A 16148-nucleotide genomic window follows, 5' to 3' on the forward strand; every position below is an offset into this window, starting at 1 on the left:
TCGAGGGCAATAGAAGAAGGGGACGACAGAGAATGAGGTGGCTGGATGGAGTCACTGAAGCAGTAGGTGTGAGCTTAAATGGACTCCAGAAGATGGTAGAGGACAGGAAGGCCTGGAGGAATGTTGTCCATAGGGTCGCGATGGGTCGGACACGACTTCGCAGCTAACAACAACAATCTGCTTACTGATTGATCGAGTATTAAGCTGATCTTCCTCTAAGAGCAAAGTTTACTTACTATTTTTTTACAAACAAACAAACAAATAAATTATAAAATCTTTAACTGCTGAATGTGATGGCTCAGCGGTTAACTTTACTGAGATAGTCAGCTGGCAGTCTGGGTTGAGACCCAAGTACTACACAACAGAGTGAGCTCTCATTCCTGCCACAGCTCCTGCCCATCTAGTAGTTTGAAGCCATGTAATGTTTTGTGTGCCTTTGACATATAACCATGCTGGCCACATGACCACAGAAAATGTCTTTTGACAACACTGGTTCCCTTGGCTAAGAAAAAGAAAGGAGCACCATGCCCTGGAGTCAGACTGGACAGGGAAACATTTAACTTCTAATTTTAATATAGATTAGGTTTGTTTTCCTTTGCCCTACAATGTTTCTTTTTTTACTTTTCAGTTCAGTCTTGCCTAGTGCCAGCAAAACAGTTTAATTTACATTTCAGCTTCAGTTCATTGAGAAGAAAAGAGTAATTGTGTGAGCAGTTTTGCAAAATATAAATCTGAGAAAAACGTAAAAATGTTCTTTCCTACTTCTTTGGAGGGAGAGGAGGGGTAGGGGAAACAATTACAGTAAGTCTGAATATCATTGCAGCCAGGTCAGAATCTTAAAATTAATGTCCTAGTACTTCTATTTGCAGAAAAGGAATTAGAAGAATTGCATGAACTATTGGAACTAAAGCAACAGTTACTGGAATCACTGGAATCTAATCAGAAAGAGCTACAAGAAATTCAAGAACTTGCAGCTGCCCAACCTGGCAGTGTCAATGGTATGTATGCTGTGGTTTTTTAAAATATTTAAATACAAATGTATATTTGGAAAGCTGACCTCAGCACACCAGAGTTAAAATCTTGTAATAAAGTAGGTTACATTCCTGAGAATACAGGCAAAAACCTCATCCTGTCAAAACTATTTAATAATGTTAATATCCATTCTGTAGTATAGGAAATGCTTTGTTTAATCTTGTGAATGGGGAAGATGTGAATTTATTCCTGGTTGGAAGTGACATCAAAATTTCTAGACACATACTAATAATTGAGATGTCAAAATAGATAATATTAAAGATGAATATGTAGAACATATTGTAACTATTTTTATGTTAAGTAATATTTTATTATGGATTTTTATAGAGCATATGTTACAGGAATTAACTGAGCAAAGAAGACAATTGACCATAGATCTGGAGGCAACACTAGATGGCATACAAGTTATATGTCATTTACCTGCAGAAAGAACTACCTTTATACAACCTTCTGGTAGGTAGAGAAGTAAAAGAGTTAGAAATATTCAAGCCATTTCTGCTCCCTAGGTGGCTTTAGATACTCCAATTAAGCATGTTCATCTTAAGTGCATTTCTCATATTCACAGTAAGCATAATCAAGGACTATGCTTAAAAAGTGGGGAATAAAAAAATAAACTCAAAATTATATTAAGAAAATTTCTGTTTGCAGAAAAGGAATTGTATGATTTACACAAACTATCTGAAAAGAAGGGACAGTTACTTGAAACGTTGGAATCTAATTGGAGAGAGAGAGAAGAAGTTCAGGAACTTGCAGCTATTCAACCAAGCGATATCACTGGTATTTGAGCTGCTGTTTCTTACACTTGGATATTTATCTATAGAATCATATGTTTAATCAAAGATGGGTTTAATGTATAAGAAAACTTATAAAATAGTGATTATACTGATGTTATAAAAATCAGAGGAGCTTGGATCAGGGAATTTTTAATCTGAATTCTAATCTGAACTTTGCAGCCTTATTTCTGCTATATGTATTATTTTAAGGAGAGATACATAGGAACACATCTTTAGTTTTGCTGTCATTCTCAGCACAGCAGCATTATGATCGCATAATCAAGATGGATTATAATCCTGACATTATGGGCAAAAGCAATATCCTTCCAAACCCCTTTTAAAATTTAATATTCATTCTCGGATGTATGAAATGTTGCATAATTTAATCACCTAATGAGTGGGTAGAAATTTTGGGGAGACAGGATTCATTTGACTTGGGAAATGATACCAGAAATATTAATATAAGATAACAAATATGTTTTTGAAATCTAGATAATAATGATCTTAATTATTTTTATACATAATATTTTATTATTGATTTTTTTTTAGCAAATAAGCTGCAGGAGTTAACTGAGCAAAGAAAAAAAATGACCACAGAACTGAAAGCAACTCTAGATGGTATACAAAATATATGTCGTCAGACTTCGGAATCTAGTACATTTATATTACCTTCTGGTAAATAAAAAATATTACTAAAAAGTTTAGAAAAATATGCAATGATTATATCTATTGTTTTCATATTTTAAATCTCGTAATCAATGGAATCAGTGAGCTATAAGAGTGAGAACAGTTGGAGTTCTTTCCATTCCATCTATCTAATCAAATACATTTGACAATTCCAGGGTACATGCATTATTATTTTTTAAATTTCCATATTTACTGCCATTTATATTTATGAGTATTTTAACAGAATTTGTGTTTGTACTGGACCCCATGGAAGCCTCTTTGGTTTCTAGTATAATAAACTATTTAATCTTACAGACCATTTATTTCATTAGTCGTTCTTTCTGATACCATTTCTAGTAGCCTGTCAGCTCTCCTGAAATGCTGTGCAAATAACTAAGAATAATTTACATATGGTTTTATTCATATTTTGAGTTCAAAACTTACCTTAAAATATTTGACTTTTCTGTGCTTTTTTAGGAAGCATAGAGATTCATCTTTCTGTCTGGATCAGCTTACTTGCATTATCCAATATAAAAAGATTCCATCTCTGCCCACCTTTAGATTTATACTTTCAGTCTCTGATTCTGAAAGAAATTAAAATTATGCTTCTATTGATGGGTGTTGCATTCCGTAGTTTCCAATAATCAAGGAGAAAATTTTCTGCATATTGTGCCTCTTCTGGTGACTGTGTGGAGAAATATTTTCTATATCAACTTGTCTTCTGAAATATTCAAATTAAGTTTCTGTACCCTAAATGTCTTTTAAGTATTCAGTTTTGGCACTATCGAGGGTTGTTTTTTATATATATTTATAAGCAATGTAAAAGCAAGCAGCTTACTGAAGGGGTTATTTATAAAGTTTCTAATTTCAGAAAAGGAGGTACATGAGTTGCATGAATTGTCTGAGAAGAAGAAGCAGTTATTGGAAGCACTAGATTCTAATCAGAAAGAGCTAGACGAAATTCAGGAGCTTGAGGTTACCCAACTAGGCAGCATCAATGGTATGTTTATTGTGGTCTCTTAAATACATATGAAGCTTGAATTAAAAAGTAATGAAACGTTAGAAGTCACCACTTGATGGCACTATTAGATATTTTGATGTATTCTTTAGTGCCTGCTCTTTCTATTGCTAAGAATGGCTGTCAGAAAGAGTTGAATTGCTACTTACAAACAAATGTCTACAGTGCTGTGACTGAATTTTTTGACTGCTGAAAAATTCATCATTATGAGCCGGTCCATGGAATATTGTCACAAAGTTTCACTGCTTTTTTAAAAAAAATGAAAACCAGGTTTTAGCAGGAAAACTCAGTTATGTTCATTGGGACACAAATGTGGGTAAGTAAGATGTGAGGTATCTTATTTGCTTTAGGAAATAAGATCCATTTATTTCCCAACAACAACAGTAGAGTTTGTTGTGGGGGTAGCTAGCAAATGGACTGTAATCTGGTCAATTTTTTAATATGATTTTGAGTCCTTTTTTTAAGCATGTTGATGTGTGTGTGTGTTTCTTCTGTGTCATTGTGACTGGAGACAATATTTTAAATTTTGTTGCAAGTTTCCTTTTTGTTGTATGGTATGATTCCATGGCTGTACCTTGAGGATGTAGGAAAGTGTGATTTAGGTGTTTTGTTCTTTTAATTTGGTTTTAACCTGAGTGATCAGGTGTGGTCCATTGTGTTGTTGGCTTTGTCTTTTGGTGATTGCTTGTTACACTGTATATTTCTGAATGAGAGTCTGGTTTCATGAATGGCAATTCTGTATTTTATGAATGGAAATATAGTTTCCTTAGGCTAGATTGGCGGTAGTTAGGAAGGCTTCCTGTCTTATTCTTATGGGGGATTTATTTTCTACTGTATTCTTTGGAAGATTATTCTTGATGGAGGGGGAATCTTCTATTCCTGGGGGGGGAGAGAATTCCTTTTACAACTGCCCCTTTTCTGCCCTATATATATATGTATACAGTATGTATTGCACAACCTATGGCTCATCTGGCTAGATCATGTATTTTTCGTCTATCTGGAGCATCATAAGGGAAATCTGATTGCGGTTTCAGTTAGGCGGTTTGCAAGGAGAAAGACAGCCTCGCATATTATTGAGGCATGAGGCAACAAAAAAGGATCCATATGGCGATTATAGAGATGGCTCTCAGGAAGAGGACTTTTAGCCAGTGAAAGTCTGATAAGCAGCCCTGTTAAATCAAATGGGACTTTTTTGTATCTGCTGTTTTTCATTAATTTTTTGAAATCCTTAATATTGTCTTCTATGAGCTGGGAGTTTTTGGACAAGGTAAAGTAACATGTATCTCAAAACTCCTCACAATTGTGGTTGTGTCTTAGCACTAAATAATCAAAGCTGCTTTGTGAATTTGTCTAAGCTCCCAATACAGTGCTTCTAGGGCTTGGACATTGTATTAAGACTTTTAGCTAATGCACAGGTGAGGCGGTTGATATTTTTTGAATTATAAACAGCTAGCCAAGGGGAAACTTATGAGGGAAAAAGCAAGTGTGATATATTTCACTTGGTTAAATAAGGCTGTGTGTGAGTCGCAGTCTGGCGTTAGGAGTTGGAGATCTCTCTTCTGTTGCTTCCTGAAGGAGGACAAGAGGATGGTTAGTTGCCTGAGGATAAAAGGTCCCCCTGTGGAGTTATCTGGGGCATATGAGTATGCTTGTAGCAAAGACCATCCCAGAGGAAGTTTTATGTGAATGAAAACTAAGAGAATATCTTCAGTGTGGTTGCACTGAAGATCAGGGCTGCATTTGACAGGTGGGCTCCTTGAGGGAGGATCATTTTCCATTGTGAACATTGTTTTATCCCTGTGTCTATGCTGGGTCTTCAGTTGAAAATAGTGAGTATGTGGTGGTGAGGTGGAAGTTTTTTTTAACATAGTGTAGTTCTGCATGGTGTGTAGATGTCTGGCAATTTCTATGAGGCAGGCTGTCAAGATGTCCTTAATGGATTTTCCTGTCAGAAGACAAACATCAATTGTTTTCAGAACTTGCCAAGCTAAATATTCCTAGACATTTTCCTATTTGGGAGTAGGTGTGTGCCTATAAGTCTGTCTATTGGACTAATTACAGAATAAAGGAGTAAAAGTTTCAAGAAGAGTATCAACCCTCCCCCCATTTGTCCATTCTCCATTATTCTCGTTGGTCTTGAAGAGAGTCTTTAATTCCCACTCATCAGTCTCTGGGTTTGAGTTTGATGGGCAGGACCTTTGTTATCAGGTTCTGTTTGATGCTGGAATTGATTGCTTCCGGTTTTAGGTTGGACCATTCAAAACTCTTTCCCCCCAACCTTTACAGATATCTGGGTGGTTAGCAAGACTTGGAAGGGCCCATTCCATTTATGTTGCAGCAGAGATTTCCATCTGAAAGATCAAATCCACACCCAGTTTCCTGGCTCAAATGGGTGGAGGGCTTCTTCCAGGGAGAGTGTCTGCATTAATGTGCTCTGCTTCCACAGCCCATGAAGATGTCTGTCTAGAGGGGAAACCTCAGACAAAACCACGTCCTCCCTTTCTAAGCTAAAGGAAAGTTGATCTAAGCCTTCCAAAGTATCTGGGGGGGTCTCCGGAAAAGCAATTCAAAGCAAGAAATACCTATATCCTGTCAGGGTCTGGTTCTCAGGTATAAAAGGTCAGTGGGTAGAACTTGGGGCCACAATAAATGTTTCCTGACAGAGTTAGCCTAACAGGGTCCTTATAACTTTCCTATTTCATTTATTAAAACATTCTTGCTTTAAATAAAATTGTGGAAGTGCATGTTTAGAACTGGATAATTGTTACCCCGCGTTGATAAGGCTCGCAACTTGGGTGTCCTCCTGGATTTGCGGCTCAGTTTTGAAGACCATATAGGAGCCGTGACCAGGGGGGCTTTTGCCCAGGTTCGCCTGGTGCACCAGTTGCGACCCTACCTGGACCGAGATGCCCTACGCACAGTCACTCATGCGCTCGTGACCTCCCGTTTAGACTACTGCAACGCTTTCTACATGGGGCTGCCCTTGAGGACCACACAGAGGCTTCAGCTGGTGCAAAATGCAGCCGCGTGAGTTGTGATGGGGGTTTCCCGTTACTCCCATGTAACACCTCTGCTCCGTGAGCTGCATTGGCTTCCGGTTGCCCTCCGGGTGAGATTCAAGGTGCTGGTGATGACCTATAAAGTCCTAAATGGCTTGGGTCCAGGATATCTGAGGGAACACCTGCTGCCGGCATCAAGTTCCCTTCGTCCTGTGCGCTCCCACAGGGAGGGCCTTCTCAGGGTGCCGCCGGTAAAAGAATGCCGGCGGATAACACCCAGGGGGAGGGCCTTCTCAGTGGGTGCGCCTGCCCTTTGGAACCAGCTGCCCGTGGAGCTGAGGACTGCCCCCGACCTTTGATCATTTCGCCGAGACCTGAAGACCTGGCTCTTCAAGCTTTTCGGCCCAGGCTGAGTCTTAATTGGGGTTTTAACTGGGGTTTTATATGTTTTATATTTTTTCAGGGATTTAGTTTAAACTTTTTAATTGTTCTTAATTTTTGTATTGATGTTTTTATGCCCTGTAAACCGCCCTGAGTCCTACGGGAAAGGGCGGTATATAAATTCAATAAATAATAAAATAATAATAATAATTAAACAAGTGCTCGGGGTGAAAATATTTTATTGCCATTAGTTTTTCTACTATTACACATTCATTTTATACTAAGTGAAAAACAATTTCATGAATGCCTGCAAAATGCTCACAGATTAATCTAGAAATCATTAGGTTGCGAAGGACTATTTTCTTCAATCAATGTGCTGCTGGTGTGCCCATTCTTAGTTGTAAAGATAGTTATTTATATTTGCCAACCCAAATTTACAGTGCTGTAAGCACAGGAAGTATTTGTTTATTGTAATAGAGAATCCTATGTATTACACTTGTGTCAGAAAAACTGTTCAACTGCAAAGAAGTTAAAATAACTTGGCCATATAGAAAGCAGAGCATAAAGAACCAGTATCAGGGGATTTTTTTTATTAAGATTAGATTTTAACTCGCCTGCTTAACTTTAATATATGCACTTGTTCAAAAATAATCCTGTGGAGATCGAGCATAGGAATTTGACCATAATTCTGTTGACTTTCTTGGGACAGCAGCATTATAATCCCAAAATCAATATTACATTTCTAAGAATATAGAAAGTGTTTCTATCTTGCCGAAACCATTTCATAATTTTAACATCCATTATGCATTGTATGAAGTGCAGAGGAATTTAACCAATTGTGAAAGGATGAATGTTTCAGGAATATAGGATTTCATACATATTAGACAGAAGTTAATCATTAAAAATTGTAAATCTAGATAATATTAAGGATCATGTTTATGAACTTAATTATTTTTATGTACAATAATATGATTTTTTGTAGAGCATAAGCTGCAAGAATTGACTGAGCAAAAAAGATTTTTGACTACAGATTTGGAGGCAACCGTAGATGATATACAAAATGTATGTCGTCATAGTTCAGAAAGAATTACATTTATACAACCTTCTGGTAAGTAAGAAAAAAATATTAAAGATGTAAGAAAACATGACACTGATTATGCATATTGTTTTAATACCATTGATTATCAGAAAGAAAGAGACAAGTGGACTCCTTTCCATCCTGTCTAGTTTTAAATCCATTTGAGAATTCAAATGTATTTGCATTAATTTTAAATTCATTATAATTTATATGTATTAGTATGTTAAGTGTGCTTTAGTCAATCAGTACTGGACACAGAAGTCCAAAGAATTCAGTTTTTATAATTATGAAACCCTTTATTTGACCAAACATTTCTGGCAGTGGCCACTCTTTTTAGTCCTGCTTGCTTATATTATGGATTCAAAACTTTTCTCAAAAAAACCTAATTATGCTATGCTTTGTAAACAGACTTAGACTTTCAGATTTGTGTTTGAGTCAAGTTGTGTATATTACTGAATTTGCTTTTTAAGTTAGTTTGTTAAATTTATGGATTGATTGAATATAGTCTCTTTAGTTTGGTGGGTGAAGTATAGGTTTGTGTGGAGAAATGCTTGCTATTTCAGCTAGAATAGAATGTAGCTATCATACTGTACTTCTTCCAAAGACAGCAGTAAATCTCTTTAATCCCATTCAGCCACTTAGCTTTTGGCTTTCACTTTTATTTCTTTAAAGTTTGTTTAGCATAATGATTTAGCCAATCAACATCTTTCATGAATTGTCCCAAACTGTGCTAACTAGTCATTCCCTCAAGAGAGCAATTGCTGATGAAATTGGTATGTAAGTTGTGGGGTTTGCACATCTGTTGCTTTTTCCCATATCTCTCTGACTCTGGATAGCCCTTCTATTCAATCAGGTATTCCAAACATTGTATCTAAAGTGCAGAATAGATCTGTTGTAGTCAAAATTGCAGGAGAAGGAGTGCCACTCACATAAGGAATGATTGATGGAAAATAATGAATTTTTATTGATGCTTGTAATTGCAATTGAATGGCCAATAAACTTCAAGTCCACCTTCTTGAAAATTTGGGCAAGAGACAAAAATGTAGATGCTACATTCAGTCACTTTCACTGTTGACACTATCTTTTCTGTTCCTTTCTGTGGCTTGCTTGTATGCAATTTTTGCCAAATCTAGATATTTTTTAAAGAAACAATTAGCTCCTTGCCTCTCCTGCAGAAAATCTGAGGTGTGGGAGCTGTAGATGCAGGAATTCTGGTGGGCAAGAGAGGAGTACGGTGGGAGGAGGTAAGATATAAGCCATCTGAAATAAGGACATGCTGATGGAGGAATGTACTGAATTACAGGCAAATTACGGTATGCAAGTGACAATAGATGAATCCAATATTTTGTTGAAAACAGATATAATATCTTAAATTTTGCTTAAATACTTGGTTCATTCTCTCATATTCCCCATTCGATGCCAAATGATGGAAGAAAATTAATTTTAATATTCAGGAATTGAAAGAGAGCCTTCTAAAACCCTGAGGAAATTTGCAATCAGCAATCTGAGATAACACATTTGAACAGAGCTCTATATCTAAAATCTTTAATAAGTTGTGTTATTTCCTGAGCTGTCGGGAGATCATTGCAAGGAAGTACATGGGCTAAGCTTTTAAACAAAGCCACTACTGTCAAAATGCTGAATATAACTGTACCAGGGAAAGATCAACAATAAAATCCAATCATATTGTGTCCCAGGGTTACGTGTGATCTGACAGGTTGTGGCAAGCAGCTGGCTTTCTAGGAAAGGATTTTGCTAGTTGGCATACATGACAAAATGAACACAATCCCTGATGCCTACCTTCACTCTAGAATAGAATAGAATAGAATAGAATAGAATAGAATAGAATAGAATAGAATAGAATAGAATAGAATAGAATAGAATAGAATAGAGCTGGAGGGACCTTGGAGGTCTTCTAGTTCAGCCCCCTGCTCAAGTAGGAGACACTATACCATCTCAGACAAGTGACTGTCCAATCTCTTCTTAAAAACTTCCAGCGATGGAGAGCCCACGATTTCTGAAGGCAAGCCTCTCACATACTGAAATACTGCTATCATGTCACCCCTACTTCTTCTTTTCTTTAGACTAGCCAAATCCAAGTCCTGCAGCCATTCTTCATATGTTTTAGTCTCCAGGGCTTTGATCATCTTTGTTGCTCTTCTCTGAACTTTTTCCAAGATCTCAACATCTTTTTTATAGTATGGTGACCAAAATTGATGGCAGTATTCCAGGCACTAACACTTAGCATGATTTTGATTCTGTACCTCTATTTATACAACCCAGGATTTTATTAGCTTATTTGGCTGCTGCTGCACATTGGTGGCTCATAGTCAGTCCTTTAGTACTCCAAGGTCCCTCTCACAGTTACTGTTTTTTTGAGCCAGGTCTCACCTAATCTGTACTTATATCTTTGATTTTTCCTGCCTAAATGTAAAACTTTGCTTTTCTCCACATTAAAACTCATTTTGTTGGATAGGGCCCACTGTTCCAGTTTGTCAAGATCTTTTTGAATCCTGAGCTTGTCTTCTGGGGTGTTGGCTATTCCTACCAGTTTAGTGTCATCTGCAGATTTGATAAGTTCCCCTTCTATTCCTTCATCTAAGTCATTGATGAAAAGTACATCATTGAAGAGTACTGGACCTAAGATGGAACCTTGTGGTACCCCATGGCTTACTTCTTTCCATGTAGATGTAGTAACATTGAGGACTACTCATTGAGTACGGTTTGTCAGCCAGTTACAAATCCATCTTAATCACTAGTAATCTTTAATGCTGAATATTAAACACTCTTCCAGTGAATGTACTAGTTCCTTGGAATTTGTCTGGATAAGAACACAGAAGAATGTTCAACTTTGCTGTGGACAGCTGGTCTTCAAGGAGATTGCTGTATAATGGTTTTCCATGGGTTGAGTTATGAGATGATGGTGATGGGATTAGCAATCTTGCTCGTAATCATGGAGTACAAAATATTTGTAAATGTCACATTCTATTCACTTTCAGAAATAACTCATTAACTATTTCTAAGTTGTTCAAACCTTTGGAAGGACAAGTTTGAAAATAATTTTTTCCCCTCTTTATTATATTCTTATCATTTTTTCTCTTTTTTTCTTGAATATACACACACAAGTATACATACATACACACACACACATACATATTGTTTTTGTGTTGTTGCTCAGAATAAACCTGTCTTGAGTCTGTTTGCTTGCAGAAGAGGAATTACTTGAATTGAATGAATTGTCTGACAAAAAGCATCAGTTACTGAAAACATTAGAATCTAATCAGAGAGAGTTACAAGAAATCCAGGAATGTGCACCTATCAAACCAGACAGTGTTAATGGTATGTGATGTTGCTTACGCTATATAGATAAACTATTATATTATATAAATATAATTTATATATTTGGAGATAGTTAGGCATAGGTGCACTATTTGGGATGAAGATACTGATTATTTATTTATTTATTTATTTATTTATTTATTTATTTATTTATTTATTTATTATTGGGACTTATATGCCGCCCTATCTCCCAAAGGACTCAGGGCGGCTAACAACAATAACATATAATAAATCCAGAAGTTAAGATAAAATTAAAATTAAAGGCCTCTGTACAATAAATTAAAATTAAAATAAATTAAAAATTAGAGTTAAAAATTAAAAACATATTAAAATCCCTGTCAGTCCAGGTCAGCCAGGTGGAAAAGGAGTGTTTTGAGGCCACGGCGAAAGGACTGGAGATCTTGGGCCATCCAAAGCTCATGGGGGAGCTGGTTCCACAGGGCTGGCACTCCCACAGAGAAGGCCCTCCCCCTGGGGGTCGCCAGCCGACATTGTCTAGCCGACGGTACCCTGAGGAGGCCTTCTCTGTGTGAGCGTACTGGGCGATGGGAATTCGTTCCTGGCAGCAGATGGTCCTGCAAGTATCCCGGTCCTAAGCCATGTAGGGCTTTAAAGGTAAGTACCAGCATCTTAAATCTCACCTGGAGGGCAACCGGTAACCAATGCAGCTCACGCAGGAGGGGTGTAATATGGGAGTATCGGGGTGCTCCCATCACTACCCGTGCAGCCGCATTCTGTACCAGCTGAAGCCTCTGGGTGGTCTTTAAGGGCAGCCCCATGTAGAGAGCATTGCAGTAATCTATACGGGAGGTAACGAGTGCGTGGGTGACTGTGCGTAGGGCATCTTGGTCCAGAAAGGGGTGTAACTGGTGTACCAGGCGAATCTGGGCAAATGCCCCCCTAGCCACAACTCCAATATGATCTTCAAAACTGAGTCGTGAATCCAGGAGGACGCCCAGATTGCGTGCTGTATCAACAGGAGGTAACATCTTTCCTCCTATAACCAAGGATGGAACCTCTTGGACTAAACAAGATGCTGGTACGTAAAGCCACTCAGTCTTGGCCGGGTTGAGCCGGAGCCTTTCTTTCCCATCCAAATCTGTACCACTTCCAGGCAACGGGACATCACATCGAGGGCATCACTGGGTTGGTTCGGGGTGGAGATGAAAAGCTGAGTATCATCAGCATATTGATGATACCTCACCCCGAAGCCACGGATGATCTCTCCCAGCTTTTTCATATAGATGTTGAACAGGAGAGGCGAGAGTACTGACCCCTGAGGCACCCCACAACTAAGGGGCCTAGGGGTCGACCTCTGCCCCCCTGCCAACACCATCTGCGAATGGCCTGAGATGTAGGAGGAGAACCACCGCAGAACGGTGCCTCCCACTCCCAACCCCTCAAGACGACGCAGCAAGATACCATGGTAGATGGTATCAAAAGCCGCTGAGAGATCTAATAGGATCAGGACAGAGGAATAACCCCTATCTCGGGCCCGCCAGAGATCATTCACCAGCACGACCAATGCCGTCTCCGTGCTATACCTGGGCCTGAAACCCGATTGGTACGGATCCAGATATTCAGTTTCCTCCAGAACCAAAGGGAGCTGCCGTGCCACCACGCTCTCAACGACCTTCGCAAGAAAGTGAAGGTTGGAGACAGGACGGAAGTTATTTAAAATAGCTGGGTCCAATGCAGGTTTCTTAAGGAGGGGCCTTACCACCGCCTCTTTCAAGGCAGCAGGGAAGTACCCTTCACTTAGTGAGGCATTGATAACTGCTAGGATCCAGCCTCGTGTAACCTCCCGAGAGGCATAGACCAGCCAGGAGGGACACGGGTCCAACAAACACGTGGCGGCACTTAAAAACTGCCTTTGGTATTGTAATACATTCATTACCTACTAAGTGAAAAATTATTTCAGGAAAGCTTGTTTAGTACACACAGGTTCATCTGGAAATCAGCTGGTTGTGAAAGACTTCCTCTTCAGTTATTATATATCTTGCTGATGTATTCATTGCTAGTTGTAAAGACAGACATTAACTTTTGAAATTTACTGTACTACAAGCAGAGATAACATTTCTCTGTTGCAATTAAAAATATTCAGAGAAAATTGTTCAACTGCAAATAAAACAATTTGCAACTATAGAATTCATGGAAGTATGTAAGAAAATTTTCACTTAAGCTCACATTGTAGGTTGATTTCAAGTTATGTCCTTGGTTAAAGGTAATGATATGTAAGAAAAATTTAAGAAAACATTTTCTCAGCTATGGTGGTATTTTTTAGCACAGCATCATTCTTGAGACTTTTAGCTGGATAAATTCTCCACTGAGAACCATTTAATAATTTTAATTTCTGGTGTATGTAATGGTCTACATTTAATCACCAATGAATGAGTGGAGACTCATTCTATTATGTAGACATATGCTAATCATTAAAGTTTTGAAATATAGATAAAATTAAAAATGAATCTAATGAATTCAACTATTTTTATGCATAATAATGTTATATCATGATTGTAGAACACAAGTTGCAGGAATTAAATGAGCAAAGAAGAAATTTGACCATAGAGTTCGAGGCAACACTAGATAGTATGCAAAATGTATGTCGTCGTGCTTCAGAAAGAATTACATTTATACAACCTACTGGTAAGGAAATAATGTTTTATCAAACATCATTGATTGTGCATATTGTTTTAATATATATATATATATATATATATATATATATATATATATATATATATATATATATATATATATATATATATATATATTAATTATTGTAAACCTTATATATATATATTTTAGTATTGTAAACCTTATTATCAAATAGTGAGGACAATTATATGCTTTTTATCTATCTGTACAGATAGGAATAGTAAGGTATTCTGGCATATCTATTCAATTTGACTTTGGGAAAATGTATCTTTGTAATGTATATATGAGACTTATATGATCACCAATCTGATGAGCTCACAGTGGCTCACAGTGGCTCACAGCAGCAGTAAAAATAAAATAAAATAAAAATCAACACCTTCCATTCATGCTTCTTGTATTGTTAACAACAATTTGCAATACATAGGAAATACCAACTATTGGATTCCAGCCTTACCCTATCCCAACACTTAGGAAAAAGACCAACCTTTTAAGATCTTTCAAAAGGCTAGTGAGGTGGGAGCCTGGGGGACAGAGATCCTATAGTGATGATTAATTTATGTCTATATTGAAGGCAGTGCTAAAATGAAGAGCTTGAAAATATTTTTGAAATGATCATTTATAATGTTTTGTTTGCAGAAAAAGAATTACATAAGTTGCATGAACTATCTGAGAAGAAACATCAGTTACTGGAAACACTAGGATTTAATCAGAAAGATCTACAAGAACTTCAGAAACTTGTAGCTATCCAATCAGACAGTTTCAGTGGTATGTGAGATTTTTTATATATATAAAACACATCCACACATTTTGAATCCAATAAACACAGGTACTTATGGTGAAGATGCATGTTTGAAAATAGCATTTGTTACTGTTACTCATGTTATGCCAAGTGAAAAAATAGTTTCATGGAAGCCTTTCTTAATCCAGAAGCTATCTGATAGAAAAAACTGTCTTCTTCAGTGACTGTCCTGCTAGTATGTTTATTCTTAGATGTAAAGATAGGTATTAAATTAAATCCACATACATAAAGCCACGAGCAGACATTTTATTTGCCTACTACAATTAAGAATAATATATATTAATGTTTTAGCAAAACAGTCCTACTGCAGAAATAGCAATTAACTTTGCCCTGTAGAGGTCTGGACCAGAACATATTTACTTAAGCTGAGATTTGAACCTCAGGTTAATTTCAAGCATATGCACCTGTTCAAAGATAATGCAGAGTGTGAGAGAAACAAACTTTACTTCAGGTCTTCTGGAATTCACAACACAATAACATTTTTTTCTTTCATTAAATCATGTCTAATTCTCAGACACTGTCTGAATAAGGCCCTGCAGTTTTCTTGGTAAAGTTTTTAGAATTGATTTGCAATGGCTGCCTTCCTAGGGCTGAGAGAAAGTGACTGGCCTAATGGCACCCAGCTGGCTTCATGCCCAAGGGGGACTAGAATTCACTGTCTCCTGGTCTCTAGTCTGATACCTTAACCATTAAAGCAAATTGTCTCTCACAACAGCATTACAATCCCCGTTGCCATCCTAAAACTATAATAGAGAGTTAGTTCTTCCAAATAGTTTAATAATTTTAATATCTATTTTGTAGTATTTCAAACTGAGATGGGCAGCTATTGAATAAACAAAATAAATAAAAAGAAAATGCTACACATTTAATTACTGGCAAATGGGTAGATATTTTGGAAGGGTAGGAGTTCATTCTTCTCTGGAAGTGACATAAAAATACTAGATACCTGCTAATCACTGGAATTTTCTATTTAGCATATTATATAGTAATATTTTATTTGGATTTTTTTATAGAGCAAAAGTTGCAGGAGTTAACTGAACAAAGAAGACATTTGACCTCAGATCTGGAAGCGGCTGTACACGATATGCAAAATATATGTCTTCATGCTTCAGAAAGGACTGCATTTGTACAGTCTATTGGTAAATAACTACTAAGACGTTTAGAAAAAGCGACAACTATTATTCATATTGTTTTGAAATCTGGCAATCATTGTAGTGACTGACTCTATTAGAATCCTTATCTGTTGGTTTCTCTAATTTACTGAATTTTGCTAATTTTTACCTCCAAGGGCAGCTGGGCAGCTGGCTGGTTACAAAAAAAAAACAGGTTGAAAATCTTATGCTGACTGGGAAACTTTGGAGGTTAATGGTGAGAGAAAACTTCTACAGAAGTGACAAAAAGCTAT

At 37.2% G+C, this 16148-nt stretch overlaps 1 protein-coding gene across 1 annotated transcript in view; it reads left to right on the plus strand.

Moving 5' to 3' along the window:
* Nucleotides 1–16148, plus strand: part of CCDC7 (coiled-coil domain containing 7) — a 297769-nt gene that overhangs the window by 121168 nt on the left and 160453 nt on the right. Inside the window, 10 exon segments of the mRNA XM_083379044.1 lie at nt 870–998; nt 1360–1485; nt 1681–1809; nt 2355–2480; nt 3343–3471; nt 7852–7977; nt 11158–11286; nt 13807–13932; nt 14581–14709; nt 15757–15882. Coding sequence (XP_083235170.1) covers nt 870–998; nt 1360–1485; nt 1681–1809; nt 2355–2480; nt 3343–3471; nt 7852–7977; nt 11158–11286; nt 13807–13932; nt 14581–14709; nt 15757–15882 — 1275 coding nt within the window.

Source organism: Vipera ursinii, assembly GCF_947247035.1.
Source record: "Vipera ursinii genome assembly, chromosome: Z".
NCBI lineage: Eukaryota > Metazoa > Chordata > Lepidosauria > Squamata > Viperidae > Vipera > Vipera ursinii.